Below are 23,111 nucleotides of genomic sequence, written 5' to 3' on the forward strand. Positions count from 1 at the left end.
CTTTAAATACTGCGGTACCTGGGTCACGTCCTTCCATAACATACCCTCACAGCAGGCCCTTTCTCTCCCTAGAGCCCCACAAAAGCCCAACCTGCCACCATGTTGTCGGCGCTAGCGTTAGAGGGACCTTGGCTTCATCCTGGTTCCAACATCCCTTTTGCCCAAAAAGAGGAGGAAACTCTCCCTCTCCCTTCCTGCTCACATCATAATCAACCTGACACAGAAGCAGCTCGGGTCACCTTCTTAGTCAAGTGGTTTACCTCCTCAACCTTCTAAAGATCTCCCTTTTACAACTGAATGTAGATTTTATATTTGCATAACCAAAAGGCTCATGGGACTGTCGTTCCTCCACCAACTTCCCCCGTAAAAGGAACAGTCTTGACCCCAAAACAAATTCTAATTAAAAGGAAAATTGCCAGCTCTTTGAAATGGTGGGATCTAGGCGTGCTGCGCTTCAGAAACAGTGGTGTCTGGGCTTTGCATGTGCAGTTACCTGAGTGTGATGGGGGTAGAGAGAAAAAAAGAGCTCTCACCCATTGCCCAGGGAGGGGTGTGGAGTGAAAAAGACATCAGCCTAATCTTTCTGGAGGACAGCTTGGCAATCAATAACTGGCAGAAGCTTTAAAAATATCCCTGCCTGGGGCTTCCCTGGTGGCGCAGTGGTTGAGAGTCCGCCTGCCGATGCAGGGGACGCGGGTTCGTGCCCCGGTCCGGGAAGATCCCACATGCCGCGGAGCGGCTGGGCCCGTGAGCCATGGCCACCGAGCCTGCGCGTCCGGAGCCTGTGCTCTGCAACGGGAGAAGCCACAACAGTGAGAGGCCCGCGTACCGCCAAAAAAAAAAAAAAAAAAAATCCCTGCCCTTGGACTCAGCAATTCCATGTCTAGGAATGTATCCCCCAAAATAATAGCCAAGGGTACACAGGAGAGTGGTCTTTAAAATGGCAAAACCTTGGAGACAACTTGATGTGCAATAATGTTAGATCAATTGCAGTACCCATGCACAGTGGAATACAATGCATCCATGAGATAAATGACACAGACTCCGTATGTCTGACATGGAAGGATGTCCAGTTATACCTTCAAGAGAAAAAGGCACAGAGCATTTTGTGGAAATTAAACCAACCAAGAAGTGTCCTCAGCTTGATCTGACTCCCTCAAGGTTCTTCCAGCAAACCTGCATGTTTCCTTCTCTTGACATAATTTCTTCATTCTGCCCTCAGTTAGCCAGACTGTACCCCAACATGAACTTAACGCTCCAAGGCACAGTGGTCTCTGCCCCGTTCCTGAACTTCAGCCCTGGGAATCTGTCCTCAGCTGCCCAGATGGAGATTGAGGCCTCTGTGCTCCTGCCCAACTCCGTCAAGGAGCCCGTCTTCCGGCTTGGTGTGGTAAGGTTCAAAGGCTTGGCAAACATTGCTCCCTTTTCCTACATGCTTTTTCCCCCACTCCGCACCTGGCTAATTCTTTAAGATAGATCTCAACTTAAGTATCACTTCCTCAGATAGGCCTTTCTTGGTTGCCCTTACCCCTGATCTACCTTAGGCCCCTTGTCATTTTTTTTTCCTTGTGGCACCCTATTATTTTTCCTCATAGGAGTTATTGTAAAGATACCAATGTAGCTGTTTGCAGGTTTATTTGCTTAATGTATGTTTGCCCAACTAAGTGAGTCTGGGCTATTGTGGGGAGGAAGGCAGAGGGGATCTTTGACCTGTTGCTCTGCTCTGTATCTATATCTGACCCCTGAAGACTACATTTCCCAGGCTTCCTTGCACTGACTTCCAGCTAGGTCAGCCAATGGAAGACACTGTCAGGAGACCAGAGGGTGGGAGGAAGGAAGAAGCCAGAGTATTTCTTCTCTCTTTTTCTTGGACAGAGACTCAGGCACTGACTGTGTCTCCTCCATGGTGCCTCCCCAATTCCTCCCTCTGTTCCTCCAGTCCTGGGGTGGAAGCAGCTTCCCACCTCTGCTAATCTCTGAGTTGCCTCTCCAACTCTTTTTTAACTTCTCAGCAATTCCATCATTTGTATAACCAATCCCCTGTATGAAATTCCCTCTTGGTTAAATATTGAGAGTTGTGTCTCCCTTCTCAATGGACCCTGTCAAACAGAGAAGGGATTCTGAGTTTTTTGGGGGTGCTGCTCACAGGATGGAGAACTTTGCTCTCTTGTTCCAGGTTTGAAACTCAGCAAGACAAATTTCTAGAAGAGTAATTGCTCCCAGATGTTATATCTGCAATTTGATATTGTTGTTATTGTTATCAAAATTGTTGTCAATATATTTTATTTTATTATTTTTTATTTTTATTATTTTGGTAAAGCAGAAAAGGATAGCTTTATTGCTTTGCCAGGCAAAGGGGAACACACCAGACTTCTGCCCTGAAAAACTACGTGTCCCCAATATATTTTAAATTAAAACATAAGCTATTATTATTACTATTATTATTTACTCAGGCTGAACCTTGGCCCTGAGATAGCTAGACGTGGTCCCTTTAGAGATCTCCAGGCATAGGCCTCTATACCTTCTCTTGGTAGTATGTTCAAAGTTTAATTGCTATCATAGTCAGCAATTTCAAGTAAAAATATTCAAGTCCAAGTTCAAATGTTTATTGCGCACCCATGATGAGCTTCCTGGGAGTCTAATCTAGTGGGCAAGTTCCTGCTTTAACTCAGTGAGATGTTTGCTTAGAGGAGACAGCAGGTCCTCATAGTTATCCGTTCTGTACATGACAACCTCCTTATTTAGACCTGTTTCTTTCTACTGGAATTACCAGGCCACTAATGTGTCTGTCATGTTGACCTTCAACACCAGCAAGATCACTGGATTCCTGAAGCCAGAAAAGTAAGTCAGCCTCGTGACTTACATGGGGGGCGCTCAACTGGGCTCCATCTGATGCTTCAGCTGATTCCCTGTAGCTGGAGGTGGGATGTAACCAGATCCCCCTGTCAAACCGTGGGGCCCACGGTTTGGGAAGGAAAGTTAAATTTTACCCCAGTTGGCCCAATTCCTTTGGCCAACTGGATCTGCCTCCATAAACTTCCTTTTCACCTAACCCCCATTACTTCCAAATTTCTAAAGAATTTACTAATACTGCTTTTTCTTAATCTATGAATTTTAGACATCAGCAATATTGACTTCCTGAAATTATAGAGACTAAGTTCTTTTATGCTACACACTTCCCCTCTGCAAGTCTTCCCAATAAGGTTGTATCATTGTTTTTGTTTCCTCAATCACCTTTTTCACTCTCACTGCTACCACACCCTTGGCCCTGTGCCTTCTCAAGCTGGTGTCTCCTCCTTTCTGGGGATCCCTACATTGCTTAGGTTTCCCTTGAACATAATGCCCACATCTCTGAATCTTCTCTGATTTGTTATAGGATACAAGTGGAACTGAAAGAATCTAAAGTTGGAGTATTCAATGTAAGTTATTATTGTTTTTATTTATGAAATGATTAGGGTAATAATTAATTTAGAGTATTTACTAAACAATGCTTTGGCACCTATAATAGAAAATAGAAAAGGAGAAGAGTTACTCTCTGCCCTAGAAAAGCATAGAAGTTCTTGAAGACAGGAACCATAGGGCAGAGGAACAGTTACCTCCCAATATAAGACAGTATAATTAAATCATCTATTGGACAGAATTCTTTTAACTGCAAAGAATAGAAAGCCAACTAAAAGTGTCTTAAGCAAACAGAAGGAATGTATAGGATGATAACCAAAAAACAAAAACAAAAAAGCTAAGGCTAGAGGTTTCAGGCATAGCTGGATCCAGGTGTTCAAATTAGTACATCAAGAATCTCCAAGGGAAGGGGAGAGGGGCGATATAGGGATGGGGGAAAACGGTTATTAAGGGATTATATAAAATCATGTGTGTGAAACTTTTAAAAATTGTAGAGCACTACAGAATTTAAAGAATCTTTCATTCAATTTTTTAGAAAGAAAAAATATATATATTCCAAAAAAAAAAAAAGAATATCTCTCCATTCTGCTTTCATCTGTGTTGGCTTCATTCTCAGGCAGGTTCTTCCCACTGGTGGAAAACTCACAAATTTCCTGTAGTTTCTTTTTTTTTTAACCCACAAAAAAAAAAAAAAAAAAAAGCCCTCGTTGGATTAATCTTGGTCATGTGCCCATTCTTTAGCCAGTCACGTGGTCGGAAATTGGACAAGGTCAGTTGGCTGAGCTTGGGTTTAATCTACACTCCCCAAGCCAGGATTTGCAGTCCCAAACCACACGGACTGAGACTGGAAAGGAGGGTTGCCCAGGAGAAAATAGGGACTATTATTAAAACAAAAGGAATTGAGTGCTGGGCAGGCAAAACCAAAAGATGATTTCCACAAAGAGGAAAAAGAATGGGAAGTTTTACGTGGGCTGAAACAGTCGAGGAGAGATTTCTGAAAAGAGGGAAGGTAGGGTGATGGCAGCCGCTCGCAAGCCAAGGAGGAGATGGAAAGACTTTCATCTACAGTAGTTGGCTTCCTTCTTACCATCCTATGGATACTGGTTCCCTCTGACCACACTTTACCTGCCCCCCACTTCCCAGACTTTCCCTCAAGTAGAAGTGGAAAAAATACATCAAGTGTGGGGAGAAACATTGCCCACAGGGACCCTGAAGGATGACTCCTTTCAGAGAACAAAGGCTAAAGTCAATAATGACACACTAATATTGTATCTGTGCATGGCATGTAAAAATGTTCTATGAAGTAAATTATTCATATGTAAAGAGTCACAAAAAGACATCCTATCATGTTTTCAGAACATCGACTGTAAAAAATAAGACCTGTAGGGCTTCCCTGGTGGCGCAGTGGTTGAGAGTCTGCCTGCCGATGCAGGGGATACGGGTTCGTGCCCCGGTCCGGGAGGATCCCACACGTCGCGGAGCGGATGGGCCCGTGAGCCATGGCCGCTGAGCCTGCGCATCCGGAGCCTGTGCTCCGTAACGGGAGAGGCCACAACAGTGAGAGGCCCGCATACCGCAAAAAATAAAATAAAATAAAATAAGACCTGTAGAATCAGGTAAATCTGGATTCAAATTCAGACCCTGCTGCCCGATTTCTAGCAAGTCACTTTCATTCTGTGGGCCTCAGTTTTCTTATCTGTGAAATGGAGACATTAATATTAACTTCGAAGTGTTCTAGTGAAAATTGAATCAGGTGTAGATGTAATGCTCTGAGCCCTATACGTGGCACATAGCGAGTGTTAAAAGTTGGGTTTCATAATTTTTGTTTTGACTTAAAAATCTTTTGTATTATATAAGTAACTTGGGAAAACATTTCCACTGTAAAAAGAAAAATTAACTACTAAAGATAAGGCTAAGTCAAACCTTGATGTTCTTCCTGGAGGATAGATAGTTGGGTGTGTAGTCTTCCAAATTTTTCTATCCCTTTGTACACGTATAAATGTGCATCTCAAAATAGTTTTATAAAGTAGTAGCATGATGTAGGTATCTACCTGAAATTTGCTTTTTTTTCAAGCCTTTTGCCATGTCAGCACATACAAAACCACCCCACCCACGGGGTGGCCTCTCTGGAGGTTTGTTGGTGGGCAAGATGGTACATGTGGTTATGGTGTACCTCTCCTATTCTCCACCAGGTGGAGCTGTTGGAGGCGCTGCTCAATTACTACCTTCTCAGCACCCTCTACCCCAAGGTCAATGGTAAGTATCACTATGGATTTTTCCAAGTCAAGAGTGGACACTGCTCTTTCGGGGAAAGAAAGCTGGGACCAGGGCTCTCCTGCAGGCTGTGTGACCTTGGGCGAGTCACTTCTCTTCTCTGAGCTTCAGTGGCCTGTCTGTGAGACGGGAGTGTTGAAGTCGGCCTCACCTCATTCCAGGCCTCTAAGGAGGGTTGAGGATAGGGGCAGTTTTTGGAACACAGTAAACCTCCTCCTAAGAGAGAAAGAGGGGCTCACAGAAGTGCCCACACACACCCTGAAGTGACAGGTGAGACTGAGAACCAAGTTAATATACAGGGTACAAGGCAGCCCACCTCTAAAATCACATTCCCCAGTTAGTTGCCATCTCCCTGGTCAAAAAATAAAGCTTAAAGAGACCCTGCTTCATTTGCAGGTGGGGGGCAGAGAGCAAATGCCCACTGGATTCTTATCATGAGTAGACGCTGCCCCATCCCTGCCACTGTCTCCACAGAGCACCATGGCTGAGGGCTCAGGCTCCTCTGTCAGTCTGTCTGGTATCAAATCCCAGTTCTTCCACTTTCAGCTATGGAACCTAGGACAGGTTACTTGGCCACTCTATGCCTCAATTTCCTTATCTGTAACATGGGAATAATAATCCCAATCTTTGGTGGTAATTAAATGTGAATATACCATGTATAGGGTTTGCAGAGAGGAACTTCTTGGTGTAAAATTTTCTCTGTAATTACTTATTAACAAATCTCTCTCGATGTTCTGCTGCAACCTCCAGATAAGTTGGCAGAAGGCTTCCCCCTCCCTCTGCTAAAGCGTATTCAGCTCTATGACCCTGTTCTCCAGATCCACAAGGTCAGTGGGTTCAGCAGGGTTCTGAGGAATTGGGGAGGGGGGTTGGTTAGCTTTCCTGGTTTGCAGGCTATAACTCAGTGGGTGGGACCCAGTCCAGCCCTGCAGCTGGGAAAGCCTCCACGGGGGTGGGATGGTTCAGGGTCAGCTGGATGCCATGAGGCTGACCACGTGTCCTTTAGAAGTGGCACCTCTATGGGGGCAGGAGGGATTTGACACAACCTGTGTCACAACTTTCCACCCCCCGCCGCCCCGCCCCCCGGCCGTGGGTGACCTGGGAGAACCTCAAGACCAGCTCGTTTTAAAAATACAGCAATCCTAGCCATGCCAACAGCTCAGGTTCTGAAAGCCATTTGTAAGTTTTTAAAATTTCTTCTAATTTCTTGGGAATTCTCTGGTGGCCCAGTGTTTAGGACTCAGCACTTTCATTGCTGAAGGCCCGGGTTCAATCCCTGGTCTGGGAACTGAGATCCCACAAGCCGTGTGGTGAGGCCAAAATTAATTAATTAATTAATTAAAATAAAATTTCTTCTAATTTCTTAAGTGGAAGAGCTTTGATGTATTAATAGATACATGTTTGGTGTGCCGTCCCTCAGAGACCCATTGCCCCACCACACTCATAGCTTGACTTCTGGTGTACTTCCTTCCAGCCTTTTGTCTCCTCCAAGCATTTTTTGAAATTGTTTTCTTGTTATGGATAGTTGCCTTGCTAGCGCTCAGACCTGTTTTCTTTTGGTTGCAATCTAGTCTCCCTTTCCCCCACCAATGTTAAATTCTGTCCCAAGCATGCAAGGGACCATAATTTACTTAACTATTTGAATACCAAGGAATATGTCTGATTCTTCACCAGACTGTCCACTCTTCTGACCAAGCATTTTATGCGCCACCTGTGCCCCACGGTTCAGGTTATCTTTCTAGAAGAGCATCCGTAAGGTGGGATGACTGGGTTGGCAGGCTTGTGAGCATTAAAGGAGATGCTGCTTTGTGCCTGGTACACAGTCAACATCCAGCAAACAACAGCTACTAAAGAGAGGGACAGGCAGCAGAGCGATCAGGAACATTGAAACAGAGATCAACTGAGACATTTGAAAAACAAATATCCCGAGCCCTTTTGTGTCCAGAGATACTCAACATCCAACTATTGTTGAGAGTTTATAAGGAGTGAGACAGATCATTGTTCAAAGCAAGGACTGAGTGACGATTCATGCAGCTGGCCTCAGTTTTCTCCTGTGTAAAGTGGGGTGTAGCCCAGACCTCACTGGGCAGTTATGAAGATTAGAGCTTCTAGCTCAGTTTGGGACCATGGAAGTCATTAGAAATTTGTTAGATTGACCCTTGAACAACACGGGTTTGAATGGCCCCATGTCCGTGTATACGCAGGTTTTTTTCAATAATAAATACAATACTATGGTACTACACCATCTCTGCAGTTGGTTGAATCTGTGTATGAGGAACTGCGGCCGCGAGGAACCGCGGATACGGAGGGCTGACTCTAAATTATACGTGGATTTTCCCACCCATCGGTGCCCCTAACCCCGCAGTTGTTCAGCGGTCAACTGTATATACTATCATATCCAATAAAAATTTGAGGTCAGCTCTGCCCATGTGTTTGACCCCCAAAGGCAGGGGATGGTTGCTGTGGGAAAGAATTGGATTTTGCTCTGAGTTCAGAATTCCCACCCCTTTGGTGATGGAAACTTATGAGGAAGTAGGAGAATAAACCCCAGCAGCTCACAGTTTTGTCTTATTCACCAAGGAGAGAGAATTTAGGTGACACAGGGGACATTTATGAGGTCTGCCAGGAAGCAGCAGCTTGGGAGATGACAGATTAATTGCCATCTTAGAGAAGGTAGCTGGCAAAAGCTGTGCTTTATGGAGACCTTGGGAACACAGGCACACGCTCGTTTTACGCACTGACCTGCTTTCTGGCAGAGCTTGTGCTTCCCCAGACGTGGGCGTCCCTTTAAATCAGAGATGCATCTTTTTGGAGTAGAGGATGCTTTTACCATCCTGTCCTGTCTTGTCTCTCCTAGGACTTCCTGTTTTTGGGCACCAACGTCCGGTACCTGAGAGTTTGAGGACAGGGCGAAAGACAGGGCTTGGGGGCCACAGCTGGATTGCCAAGTTGCATTTCCAGATGTGCAGCGTATTCCTGGAGATTCTGGGAGGATGAAGACCATTTCTGTTGTCAGCTCTGGGGAACTGGCCTCTGTCCCCACACTCCTCCTTTTCAGCACGTACACCCACACCCCCTCTAACTCTGGATTTTACTTTCCCACCGGGATGGACCGTCCTCCCCCGCTAGCCTGTACTATCTTCAAGGGCAGGTCTTTTTTATTCACCATCGGATCCCTGTGCCTAGCAGAGTGCTTACACTTAGTAGGTCCTCAATAAATGTTTATTGAATGGCTCAGTGAAGGAACCATCTGGTACTCTAGCTGAACCCCCCTACTGCCAACCCTCTCTTATTTAAGGGGTCTTTGGATGGTCAGCTCCATCTGTGGTCTTCAAGGATGAACCCTGACCACATTCCCATTTCTCAGCGCTGCTGCTGTGGGAACCTCAATGAGAGAACATGGGATTCCACTCCCTGCTCAGCCCTGGACCTGGTGCTGATGCTGGCTCTCTAAGACAACTGTCCATCTCAGTTTGGGGGCAGTTCATGGGCTCATTTCAGTACGTGCTCCCTCTCTCCCTCCCTCTCTGTCTGCTGCAGACACAGGAGCCAGAGGGTCTCCGGGAGCAAAAACTCAGCCTCCTGCTGCCCTCCCCATTGAAACGGGTGTAAATTAGGAGGCAATGGATCTGTCTACGTTTTGGGTCTGACCCGAATAAAAGACTCATCCAACTGTTGTTTATGAGCCCCAAGCTTGGAGGAAGAGGCCGTGATTTCTAATTACTGAACAACCGGCCTTTGATCAGACTTTACCGAACAGTCATTTCCAAGTTATGCGGTTGGGCCCCCGGGGACTGGGAATCAGAAGGCTCGTTGGATGCTTTCTTAATTGTGTAAATGAGCAGGTGGATGGAGCTGCCGGCTAGCAGATAATTCACAGGGAATAGACCCATTTACCCTGTGTGTGACAGAGATGCATTCCAAGATGGGACGATGCACTGTCACCCAACTGGAGGCGGGGTGAGCCATGGCTTCGCCTCGTCCCTTTTGTTCACTTGTCTGCCACCATCATCCATCCTGTGATGGACTGTGAAGGGCTCAGCTTCATCCAGCACTGGCCACGTGGCCTTGGACCGGTCCCTTTCCCCCTTTCCCCCACTTCATCCTATGAAATAAGGATGATAATAATAGTAGCCATGTCCTAGGACTCTTATAATGATGATATTAGGTAATCCATGTAAAAGGATCTATTTAACCCTAGTGGGGATTCAATATTTATTGGCTGGACGTGCTTACTGAACATCCTTCTGTTTGCAGGCACTGAATTGGTCAGCACAGGGGAACTAGAGGCAGCACAGACCCAGTTCCTATGTCTGTTTTTCAGGACATTGCCTCACCGTGGAAAGAGCCAGTCCTGACTCCAACTTATTTGTTTTGGGCCTTGGGGAAAGGCCTCTCTAAAGCCTGTGTCCTCCCCTGTCAAATTTGCTGGGAATACCTCCTTGCAGGGTGACTAGGGACTCAGTGGGTTCACGTCCAGCTTCTGGGGGTGAGGGGAGGATAGGGCATAACCAGGTCCTGGTAAACAGCTGATGCGATTATCACCTGCCTTCCTTTGGGCTCCCCAGAAGCAGACTCTGAAACAAGGAGGAGGGTACAAGTAGTTTACTGGGAAGAGGATCCCAGGGAAATAACCAGTAGAGGAGAGAAAATGTGCTTGGGGTGGGGGTGGGCTTCCCTGGTGGCGCAGTTGTTGAGAATCTGCCTGCCAATGCAGGGGACACGGGTTCGAACCCTGGCTGGGAAGATCCCACATGCCGCGGAGCAACTGGGCCCGTGAGCCACAATTACTGAGCCTGTGCGTGCGATGAAGAGTGGCCCCTGCTTGCCACAACTAGAGAAAGCCCTTGCACAGAAACGAAGACCCAACACGGCCATAAATAAATTAATTAATTAATTTTAAAAAATTTGTAAAAAAAAAAATGTGATGGGGAAGGGAAGGCAGCCTTTAAAGTGTTCATGATCAAACCAATTACCACCTTAATCCCACTCGGGAAACTCTGGGAGCCAGTGTAGAACACTCAGAGTATCCACCCAAGGGCTGAGATTGCCGGGATGCTCGTACATCGTCTCCCATCAACCACTGTTTGAGGGCAGCTCCTGGGGACATCAGTTCTCGGGTTCTTCTAGTCTGGGCAGGGTGGGCTCTAGCAGCTGTAGAAACCTCTCAGGCAAAGAAACGCAAGTGCCAGCAAGTGGAACTCAGGTTGGCGTGTGACTGGTAAGGTGGATGGGGCCCGCGCGTGGCTGTACAATAGGGTAGGATTTCACCAGCTCAGAATCCTGGATGCGATATGAGACTGTTGGCCACATTGCCTGGAAAAGCTGTGGGTTGGTCTCCTCTGCATATTTGTAAGAAACTGAGCCTAGTTTTCAAGCAAGCCTTCATTTCAGAGCATTCTAGAACGCTCCAGGACATTCCAGGGGATGGCCCCAAGAAAGGACTCCTGGAAGCCCAGGCACGTACTTGATGAGTACGGGGCAGCCAGGTTTGCTATGAAACGGGGGAAAAAAACAATTCTTTGTGAAAGAACAAAATATTTCTCATTCACAAAGCAAGGAAAGGACATTCCTACCCCATGAGACTAAACACATTCATTCAGTAACAGAGCCTCAAGTTAGTGTCATCATATCTTGCTGGGGTAGCTCCAGGACAACCACTGCTGGCCCTGGGGTCCCCTAGCAGGTTGTGACACCCTGAAATCCGACTATAGACATGCAAGTATCCTCAACAGCTCAGACCTCATAGGAGGACTGGCCTTGGGACAGCACATTCTGATATTAATGATCAGAACTCTGGGCTATCAAAGAACCATCGAGAGACTATAGAAGAACCATTGATAGTTATGCTGCCATAGAGCTCACGCCCACACAAACTAAGACGCCACCCTGGAGATGCTGCACCTCCTGGTTACAAACTGCCTCCCCCTCTGCGCTTCACTAACTTCCCAAGAGCCCTCCTACAGCTACACACTGTTCCACGCTTGTGGACATACAAGACAGCTTCCTCTTTCTTAGAGATTAATCGGATTTCCTGGTGGGGATGGACCACAATTTTTTTAACCAACCCCCTACTAATGGGTCCTTAGGCTGTTTCTGATATTTGGCTTTTATGAATGAGAAGTCCAGCTCCTTATTTTAACTGAAGTCCAGCATTTTAACCAAAATCCTACGTGTGATTTCTGGGGCCTGACCATAGGCAATTACAAAGGCTTTACCTGACAGGCCTCGTGGAGGAAAGCTACCCTCCTCATCCCAGTCTCGGTGCCCAGACAATGCACTGTGGTCTCTGAGGGGAGTTGCAGTCAAGGACTCAGGCACCCTGGACAGTTATGCTCTTTGCATATTTGCATTCCTAGCCCAGAAGCCTTTGTTCCTAAGTTTGGGGGTTTTTTAAATAAATTTATTTTATTTACTTTTATTTTTGGCTGCATCGGGTCTTTGTTGCTGCACGCGGGCTTTCTCTAGTTGCAGTGAGCGGGGGCTACTCTTTGTTGCGGTGCACGGGCTTCTCATTGCAGTGGCTTCTCTTGTTGCGGAGCACAGGCTCTAGGCGCGTGGGCTTCAGTAGTTGCAGCACGCGGGCTCAGTAGTTGTGGTGCACGGGCTCTAGAGCACAGGCTCAGTGGTTGTGGCGGACAGGCTTAGTTGCTCCGTGGCATGTGGGATCTTCCCAGACCAGGGCTCGAACCCGTGTCCCCTGCATTGGCAGGCAGATTCTTCACCACTGCACCACCAGGGAAGCCCTCGTTCCTAAGTCTCTTTACCTGAAACCTTAGGCAGAGGTTTTCAGAGGCCTTTGCCAAGGACTCTGTCAGGGAAAGAAGGGGGAACCTTGAAGATATTTTCCCCATAATGACTCACACTCAGTACTTTTCCACTCCCAGCCCTTCCCCCCTTCCCTCCCCCTGCCTCCCTGGCTCAGGGTCCAGGAACCTGACAGAGGTTTCTTTTTGGGGATCCTCATCAGTGAGACGATCCCAACACTTGCACCGAAACCCCTGATCCACCTGCACATTGTCCCATGGGGGAAATGGAACAGGGGTGTCGGTGCTTTCTCTGGTTTGAGCCGCTCGCTTGTGCTATTGGAGTGAGTGACTGAAGGTTTCACTGTGGCTTTCATTTTGGCTTGTTGTTGCTTTAGTCAACTCCTCTGACGCTTGGCAGCCCAGCTCTCTCCAGTTCAGCTGAACTCTTGACAATAAATAGTGCTTCCGTGAAAAACTTTACCCATACATCATTTCTTATTCATGCATCCATGGAAACATAGGAGCACGTACATCTGTGAAATAAATGTCCAGAAATGGAATCCAACCATTTAAAGAGACCTTCCATCAATTTAGCAATGGTGTGTTTGCTCTCAGTCTCTCCTCTTTCACCCTCCCCCCTCCTCCTGAGTATGCAGGGGAGGGGACTCACATGGGCTCACAGTGGCGTGGGGGGAGGGCTATGTAATAAAGAATTCACCTTGGCTCAGAGTGGGGGCTGGTCTTTGCCCTCAGGCCCTGAGAAGTCATCTCTAGGCCCTTGGGAAGTCCTGCCTGATCAGAGTGTCTTGTCTAGCTGGGGGCACTGGACATGCCCGACAGTTAACGGTGTGATCTATGGTGGGGACTTTGGGTGACATGGTACCATCTGGACCTCCAAAGGGGCTGCAGATGGGGTCAACCACGTGAGTAGTCAACCATGTCTACAGATGGAGCCCCAGTAAAGACTGGACACCAAGGCTTGGGTGAGCTTCCCCAGTTGGCAACACTGTGCATATTGTCACACTGTGATGCTGAGAAAGTAAGGCCATCCACGGATCCACAGGGAAGGGCCAACTGGAAGCTCGGTGTTCGCAACTTCCCTGGATTCTGTTCTCTGCCCCTCTTCCACTGGCTGACTTTAATTGGTATCCTTTCCCTTTAACAAACTGTAACCAGGAGTGTAACCGATTTCCGTGAGTTCTAGAGTCCTTTTAGCCAATTATAGAACTTATGGGTGGTCTTGGGGACCCTCAAACTTGCAATTGATATCAGAAGTGAGGGTGGTCTTGTGACTGTGCTACCTCTAACTTCACAAGGGGTCTTGTATTCTCCGGCTCCGAAACACTGCTGGCCTCAGACGCTGAGCTCAAGGCCAGTGACACTGATATCTGTTCTCTGTGGTCTGACCAGGCCTGGAGGGCTCTCATCTCCTGCCCCCCTGACTCATCCCCAGCTCTGTTCTTTTTGGTGCTACAAGTCCTGTACTGGTCAGGATCCCTAACTTCAAACTTCAGAATCCACTCTGGTTAATATAAGCAAGAAGGAGGTTTCAGTCTCCAAGGATTTGAAGACCATCAGTGGTTGCCGTGAGCCCCGAGTATATGCCTTTGGTCCAGGCCTCTCTTCTGAGATCCCCACCTGTCCCATAACTATAGGCTTGACATTCACCTCCAGCTGACTGGGTTAGGGGGCTGCACCTGGCTCATGTGACAAAGGAACCTGTCAAGGTATCCTGAGGATTTCCCTTGGAGTCAGGTACATAACTTCCCTCACAGCACATCTACGTGGGCCTCCAGCCCACAGAGGATTAAAACACAGCAGAATAGATGTCTGCTTTATGGCCACTAAAGAACCCAGAGCTGGATTCTCTCCATCCCCTAGAGAAGGCTCTCCTCCCACCTCAAGTGATCTCATGGTACCCTTAGTGCAGACCTATCATCACAAACCCCAGGGACAGGTAGGCTGTTTTTGAAAGGATGCTCTCACCGCTGCCCCCTCATCTTGGGGTGCAGGGCTAGTCCCAGAGCCATCACTGGCATCCCCCAGACCCAATCAAGCCCAGCTTTCTTTCAGCCCTACCCCTCCACCCCCAGCTAGCTTTCTAGGACCTGCGGTTCAATCAAAAGTGCCTCTCTAAGAACGCCCCCTGACAAAATCCAGGTGTTATCAGGAATGTGGAGTAACTGGAACACTTGTCCACTGCTGGTGGGAATGTAAATTGGTACAACCATTGGAAGGATCTGCTACAGTTGAACATGGATGTGCCCCATCACCCAGCAGTCAGACACCCAACTGACATGCCCACCTATGTTCACCAAAGACGCATACTGGTGTGTTCATATACACTCTTCATCATAACCCCCAACTGAAAATAACCCAAATGTCCATCAGTAGTGGATGGATGCGTGGTGGAATATTCGCACAACAGAATATTAAGCAGCAGTGAGCACAAAAGAACTTCAACTGCGTACAGTAACATGGATACCTCCCACAAACAGAACGCCGAGTTAAAGAAATCTGACACAAAAGAGTACCTGCTGTATGAGTCCACTGACACAAAGTTCAAAAGCAGGTGAATCTAATTCATGGAAGCAGAGGTCAGGAGAGTGCTCATGCTGCCTGGGAGGAGGACTGACCAGAAGAGGACATGAAGAGCTCCTAAGGGGGTTTGATAGTGTTCTACTTCTTGATCTGTGTGCTGGTTACATGGGTGAGTTCACTCTGTGAACATCAATCTACCTGCACACTTATTATTTGTACACTTTTCTGCATGTATTCAAAGAAGTATACAAAACATGCGTCAGTCTGTATTTATGAGACTTCTTATAGTGTCCTTTGTTATGTAGGCTCCCTAGAAACAAAGTTCGATTTTTCTGGGTTTATTCATCTACTATACCAGAGCTGCATGGGCTGTTTATTGTGGCGTTGCTTGTGATAGCAAAACAATAACCAAACCCAACAAAACAAAAACCGAAGGCAACCCATGTGGCCCTCGATAAAGACTAACAGATAAATTATGGTGCGTCCACACAGAAGAATACTATGCAGTCACTGAGAAGAATGGTTATATATGCAGACATGAAAAGACGTCAAGGCGTTATTAAGTAGAAAGTGTAAACTATAGAACAGTAGGTACAGTATCATCTCCTTTTATTTAAGATGATATAGACATATGAATGCTTATATGTACACAGGAAATTTCTAGGAGGTTACCCGTTACTGGAAACAGAGGTTACCTCTGAAGAGTGGAAATAAAGGGTTCATTAGGTTGGGAAGTTTTCATTTTCCTTGTTGTGCCATTTTGTAGTTTGGATTTTTTTTACACAAGCGAATATTACTTTTTAAAAATAAAAATTGTAAGATGTCAATCAAAGCAATTTAGGCACATGCTTTAAAAAAAAATCAATGTACAAAATGGATAATCAACAAGGACCTACTGTATAGCACAGGGAACTCTACTCAGTATTCTGTAATAGGGACTTCCCTGGTGATCCAGCGGCTAGGGCTCCCCGCTCCCAACGCAGGGGGCCCCGGTTTGATCGCTGGTCAGGGAACTAGATCCCACATGCCGCAGCTAAGAAGTCCGCATGCCACAACTAAAGATCCTGCATGTGGCAACGAAGATCCCGCATGCATCAACTGAGACCCGGCACAGCCAAATAAATAAATAAATATTAAAAAAATATATTCTCTAATAACCTATATGAGAAAAGAATCTGAAAAAGAATGGATATATGTATATGTATAACTGAAGCACTTTGCTGTACACTTGAAATTAACACAACATTGTAAATCAACTATACTCCAACATAAAATAAAAATTAAAGTAAAAAAAGAACAAAAACATCAATGTACAAAAGGGTCCATGATAAGCAGCAATGGTCTCAGAGGGAACAACTTTTAATTCCTTAAACGTTTCTGTTTTTAGTTCTGGATACCTCCAAATATTAAATAATGTTCCTGTTTCTCTCTCTCTCTCTCTCTCTCTCTCTTTTTATTCACCAATATTAAACAAAATTACTGACTTCATTAACCCACCCCATTTACAGTTCCTCTCTCAAAATAGTTATGTAACTTCATATTTTTGGCTTCTCTGTCGGTCAGTTTATAATTTCAGATACTATGTTCGCACATTTGTTTTTTGCTCCATCAACTATATATAGCTGGGGTCTCTCAATTTCTCTACCCACTGTGACCTAGCACCTCTCTGAGCCTAAGTTCCCTCACCTGAAAAAGAGCAGGTATGAAAGAGTCTGACTAGATAGCTAGTCACAAAACCATTTCTCTTTCTTCCTGGGCTCACAGCTGTTTCCCAGCCTTCCTTGCAGTTAGATGTGACCATGTAGCTGAGCTTTGGCAAGTGGAATGTGGGCAGAAGTGATGTGTGCCACTCTGGGTGTATGTAGCCCATAAACACCCCTATTTGAGTCTCATTCTCTCTCTCTCTCTCTCTCTCTCTCTCTCTCTCTCTCTCTTTCTCTCCCCTCCCACATCCAGATTTGACACCCAAGGTAACTTGAGATAAATGTACTGATGATGACAGAGCCTCCAGCAGCCTGGATTCCTGAATCATTCTGTATCACGGACTTCCAGTACTATGTTGAATAGAAGTGATAATAGTGGGCATCTTTGCCTTATTCCTAATCTTAGAGGAATAGCTTTCAATGTTTCACTAATGAGTATGATGTTTGTGGTGGGCTTGTCACATATGGACTTTGTTAGGTTGAGGTCATTTCCTTCCTCTCCTAGTTTGTTGAGCGTTTTTATCATGAAAGGGTGTTGAATTTTGTCAGATGCTTTTTCTGCATGTATTGAGATGATCATGTGATTTTTATCTTTCATTCTGTTAATGTGGTGTGTAATTTGCATATGTTGAACCATCCTTGCCCCACACAGGTAAATCCCACTTGGTCATGTTGTATGATAATTTTAATGTGCCGTTGAATTTGATTTGCTAGTATTTTGTTGAGGATTTTTACATCTATAGTCATCAGAGACATTGGCCTGTAGTTTTCTTTTCTTGTACTGACTTTGGTTTTGACATCGGGGTAACACTGGCCTTATAAAAGGAGTTTGGAAGTATCCCCTCCTCTTTCGTATTTTGGAAGAGTTTGAGAGGTATTGGCATTAATTCTTCTTTAAATGTTTGGTAGAATTCTCAGTGAATCCATCTGGTCCTGGGCTTTTCTTTTGGGGGAGATTTTTGATTACTGATTCAATCTCTTACTAGTTACACATCTGCTCAGATTTTCTCCTTCTTCATGATTCAACCTTGCTTGGTTGTATGTTTCTAGGAATGTTTCCATTTCTTCTGGCTTTTACCCAATTGTTTATAGTAGTCTCTTATCATCCTTTTATTTCTGTGTCATCAGTTGTAATGGCTCCTCTTTCATTTCTGATTTTATTTGGATCTTCTTTTTTTTTTAAGCCTAGCTAAAAGTTTATCAATTTCATTGATCTCTGTGAAAAAGCAGCTCTTAGTTTCATTGATTTGCCCTGCTCAGTTAACCCTTTGTTTCCCCCCAGCAAGAAAATATGCAGCCTATCTAGACCATAAATAACCAGATAATCTCTCCTGGTTCAGAATTCTAAAAGCTTGTCATCAGCTCTACAGTTCACTTAGCAAATGATTGTGTGGCACTGTGAATTGCTATTTAAATATTTTGTTATCTTACGTCTCCTGAGTTTTATGTCTAACCTCTGTAAGTAGATTATACTTTCCTTGAGGGCAGGAAACAGATATTATATGTCTTTGTATCACCCATGCCTCATTGCAGTACTGAGTTGGGCACTTAATATGTATCTGGTGATTTGATTTGAAGTCTCTTGTCACTTAACCTAATTTTCCAATCTTTTCCCCAGCTATGGGCTGCCCCAGGCCCTTTTCACATAGCTCCTCCAATTTAGAGTCTGCTGTTAATTGTCTCTATACCTTTGTCTATGCTGTGCTGCACATGCCCAGTGCCCCTGTGTTTGACTTTCATATCACTCCTGTTCAGATCACAGAGCTCCCCAAAGGATATCTCACCCGGTTCTCGCTCTTTCCGACGGGTCTAAGCCCTCTGTTGGGGCTCCAGAGGATATTCGGGAGGTAGATGAGCCATGAAATGTTAAGTCAGGAGGGTGGAAACCCAGGTCAGTAGGAAACAAGAGAGGATCTGAGAGGCCTACATTTTAAAGGGTCATCAAGGGTTGCAGGGATTAGCATAGTTAATATTTTGGTGAATTTCCTTGGTGACTTTCCATTTTAGGAGAGCCTGGGCATGGTTAAGGTCATGCAGAGAGGAACTATAGAGTGGGGTGGCTTCATAGAAAAAGTCCCTTTTAGATCTAATACTCCATAATTCAAAATTACTTACCGTTATGTGTTGAATTGTGTCCTCCAAAACAGATACGATGAAGTCCTAACCCCCAGCACTTCAAAATGTGATTTTATTTGTAAATAGGATCTTGATAGAGATAATCAAGTTAAAATGAGGTCATTCAGGTGGTCCCTAATCCAATATGACTGGTGTCCTTATAGATTTGGACATAGAGACAGACACCCACAGAGAGACAAGATGATGACAGAGGCAGAGATCAGACATGCAGTTTCAAGTCAAAAAATGCTTGAGGCTACCAGAAGCTAAGAAGAGGTAAAGAAGGATTCTACCCAGAATCTCTGAGGAAGCATTGCCCCATGGATATCTTGATTTCAGAATTCTGGCCTCCAGAACTGTGAGACAATAAATTTCTGTTGTTTTAAGCCACCCAGTTTGTGGTACTTTTTTGCAGCACCCCTAGGAAACTAACACACTTATCTTCTCCATGCTTCCTTCCCCCATCCATAAAATGGGCACCTAATGTCAACTTCACAAGAGTGGGAGGCTTTTTGCTGAGATAAAAATATCAGCGGATTTTTATTTTTTAAACATTTGTTTATTTATTTGACTGCACCGGGTCTTAGTTGCGGCACACGGGATCTTCGATCTTCATTGTGGCATGCGGGATCTTTAGTTGCGGCATGCGAACTCTTATTTAAGGCATGTGGGATCTAGTTCCCTGACCCGGGATCGAACCCAGGCCCCCTGCATTGGGAGTGCAGAGTCTTAGCCACTGGACCACCAGGGATGTCCCACCAAAGGGTTTTTAATTAGTTATGCAAAGTCAGCTTCTCACTGAGTTTGCAAAATAAGCACAGCTGTTCCAAGTATGCTTTTTTTTTTTTTTTTGGCTGTGTTGGGTCTTCATTGCTGCGTGCGGGCTTTCTTTAGTTGTGGCGAGCAGGGACTACTCTTCCTTGCAGTGGGCTCTCACTGAGAGCCTCTCACTGAGGTTGCTTCTCTTGTTGCAGAGCACGGGCTCTAGGTGCGTGGGCTTCAGTAGTTGGAGCATGCAGGCTCAGTAGTTGTGGCTCATGGGCTTAGTTGCTCCACGGCATGTGGGATCTTCCCGGACCAGGGCTCAAACCCATGTCCCCTGCATTGGCAGGAGGATTCTTAACCACTGTGCCACCAGGGAAGTCCCTTGACTATAGTTTTTTATTCTTTATATTACTACATTCTACCTCTTAATCTTTCATGAAGAAGTTCTGCTTCAATATTCGTAGATTAAATTAGTCTGTGAATTTCTTTTTGTTGCTTTGTCAGGTTTCAGTATTTATCTTAGTCAACTCAGGCTGCTATAACAAAACACTGGGGTGGCTTTAACAACAGAAACTTATGTCTCACAGTTCTGGAGGCTAAGAAGTCTAAGATCAAAGTCCCACCAATTTGCTTTCTGGTTAGGGTCTAATTCCTGGCTTACAGATGGTCATCTTCTGGCTGTCTTAACATAGCAAAGAGAAAGGGAGATGTCTCTCAGGACACTTTTTATAAGGACACTAATCCCATCATGGGGGCTCCATCCTCATGACCTCATCCAAACCTAACCACCTCCCAGTTGGAAGGCCCCACTTCCCAATAGCATCACATTGGGAGTTAGGGCTTCAACATATGAATTTGGGGGGAGGACACAATACAATCCGTATCAATATTAATACCCTTCCAAAAAAAAATCACTGGGCAGTTTCCTTCTTTCTTTTTTCTCTGGAAGAGTTTGGTGAGCTTTGGAATTACCTGTCACTTGTAGATTTGAAAGAAACCATGGGGTTGTCTTGGACAACTTCCTCAGCTACTTCCATAGTTATTAGTCTGTTCAGGTTTTCTATTTCTTCTTAAGCCAGTCTTGGGAATTTTTATTTTTTTAATTTATTTTGGTTTTAAATCATCCAAATTTTCAAGAGGATTAACATTGCATTGTGTTAAATGGGCCTTCATCATTTCCCCCTTACCTTTATACTGTATAATATCATGCAACAATTAAAGAGAATAAAGTAGATCTATATATGCTGACATGGAAAGATCTACAAGATAGAATGGGGAAAAAAAGCAAGTCTCAGAAAAAGAGAGAATCCTTTTTTTTTTTTTTTTTGGCGATACGCGGGCCTCTCACTGTTGTGGCCTCTCCCGTTGCAGAGCACAGGCTTCCGGACGCGCAGGCTCAGAGACCATGGCTCACGGGCCCAGCCACTCCATGGCATGTGGGATCATCCCAGACCAGGGCATGAACCCGCATCCCCTGCATCAGCAGGCGGACTCTCAACCACTGTGCCACCAGGGAAGCCCGAGAATCCATTTTTTAAAATAAGCTTTTATTTTGGAATTAGAATCTCCTTTTCATGTATTAAATGGATGTAAAATGGTCTAAAAAGATACCCACAAATATCTAGTTGTAGCAGTATTCCCCTTAGACTTGAGCAAGAGGGACCTCCCTGTCGGGCTTGCTCTTTAGAGGGGCTGCTCATCCTCCTTCCAGATGCATCACATCCGCAGAGGACATGCCCATCTAGAGTCTGAACCTTCCTTCTAGACCAGCCTTCCTATTCCTGGGACCCCAGCATTCCCTCCAGAGTCTGTGGGGACCTTGCCTCAGGTATGTCTTCCTGAGGATGGAGTGTACCACTGCTGTGACCACTGCTAGGTCCTGTTTGAGGGGTGTGTGGAGAAACCTGGATGTGCAGGTTGGAGTCTCCATCTGTGTATGCATGAGGCCCTGGTGGTGTAGACGGAGCCGGGCAAGGGAAGAGAAGGGAGGCCTTACACCACATTCTAGGAAGAAACTCTGGAGAGTCCAGGAATTCTAAATCCAAACGTGGTTTCTCAGGTCAATATGAAGGTGTATTTGTCCAGGTAGGAGGATAGAACGTTTCTATTTAACAGTTTGTTAGCTGGATTTACAAAAAGTTTGTAGATATATGGTATGTGGGCCTTGGTTTGACTCTTGTCCTGGGCCCCGCAAATGTCATGGGGTTAATCATATTACTTCTGGGAGAAACGTGGAACTTGAGGGGGGAAAAGAGAGAGAGTGTGTCACGGGCTGAACTGTGTCCCGCAAAATTCATATACTAAAGCCCCAAACCCCACCCCACCCCCTGTACCTAAGAATGTGACTCTATTTGGAGATGGGGCCTTTTAATGTGTCGATGAACTTAAAATTAGGCTGGGCCCTAATCAAACTGACTGATATCCTTCTAAGAAGAGGAAACTTGGACACACAGAGACACCAGAGGCTCATGTACAGAGGGGCGAACGTGTAAAGAGGGGAACTGTCTGCACCCCAAGGAGAGAGGCCTCAGAGGAAACCAACTGTGTGGGCACCTTGAGTTTGGACTTCCAGCCTCAGAACTATAAGAAAATAAATGTCTATTGTTTAAGCCACACCCAGTCTGTGGTATTCTGTTCCGGCAGCCTGAGCTGACTTTAACTTTTTACTCTCTCTTTTTCTTCTTCTTTGACTTTTATTTCTAATGCCTATGTATCCGTGCATTATTTATGTAATTAAAAAATACATATTAAAATGTTCTCTTATCATGCTTGTCTTTCATTTCTCATCCTAATTATGTGTTCTCTGTATGTGGTCTTTTTCCTCTTGATTAGGCTGGCTAGTGGCTTCTCTATTTTACTGTGTAGGGTTTTTTCCACAGTGAATCAACTCTTCCATTTACCAATTCTACCTTTGTTTCGTACTTTAATTCATTAATTTCTGCTTGTCTTTGTTCTGCCCTTCTTTCCTTAGATGTATTTTTTTTTTTTTTTTGCGGTACGTGGGCCTCTCACTGTTGTGGCCTCTCCCACTGCAGAGCACAGGCTCCAGACGCGCAGGCTCAGTGGCCATGGCTCACGGGCCCAGCCGCTCCGCGGCATGTGGGATCTTCCCGGACCAGGGCACGAACCCGCGTCCCCTGCATCGGCAGGCGGACTCTCAACCACTGCGCCACCAGGGAAGCCGTTTCCTTAGATGTATTTTGTTGCTCATTTTGTATCTTCCAGCTTTGAATGCTTGATTCATTTATATTTGTCTTTCTTTTTTCTTTTTCAGAAATATAAGTGTTTAAGAAGAAATTTCCCTCTCATAATGTTATTTTATTTTATTTACTTTTGTCTGCGTTGGGTCTCCATTGCTGTGCGTGGGCTTTCTCCAGTTGAAGCGAGCAGGGGCTACTCTTTGTTCCAGTGCGTGGGCTTCTCATTGCAGTGGCTTCTCTTGTTGCAGAGAACCGGCTCTAGGCGCGCGGGCCTCAGTAGCTGCGGCTCAAGGGCTCTAGAGCGCAGGCTCAGTAGTTGTGGCACACGGGCTTAGTTGCTCTGTGGCATGTGGGATCTTCCAGAC

The 23,111-nt window shown here is 45.5% G+C and overlaps 1 protein-coding gene and 1 long non-coding RNA gene across 5 annotated transcripts in view; one reads left to right on the forward strand and one right to left on the reverse strand.

Moving 5' to 3' along the window:
- Positions 1–9,016, forward strand: part of LBP (lipopolysaccharide binding protein) — a 28,396-nt gene extending 19,380 nt beyond the window's left edge. Inside the window, exons 10-15 of the mRNA XM_033840408.2 lie at positions 1,223–1,390; positions 2,774–2,841; positions 3,377–3,419; positions 5,592–5,655; positions 6,424–6,500; positions 8,531–9,016. Coding sequence (XP_033696299.1) covers positions 1,223–1,390; positions 2,774–2,841; positions 3,377–3,419; positions 5,592–5,655; positions 6,424–6,500; positions 8,531–8,575 — 465 coding nt within the window. The 3' untranslated portion in view covers positions 8,576–9,016. The remainder of the gene's footprint in view (positions 1–1,222; positions 1,391–2,773; positions 2,842–3,376; positions 3,420–5,591; positions 5,656–6,423; positions 6,501–8,530) is intronic.
- Positions 1–23,111, reverse strand: part of LOC109551330 (uncharacterized) — a 64,043-nt gene that overhangs the window by 13,446 nt on the left and 27,486 nt on the right. The window lies entirely within an intron of this gene.

The sequence above is a fragment of the Tursiops truncatus genome, chromosome 15, assembly GCF_011762595.2.
Source record: "Tursiops truncatus isolate mTurTru1 chromosome 15, mTurTru1.mat.Y, whole genome shotgun sequence".
NCBI lineage: Eukaryota > Metazoa > Chordata > Mammalia > Artiodactyla > Delphinidae > Tursiops > Tursiops truncatus.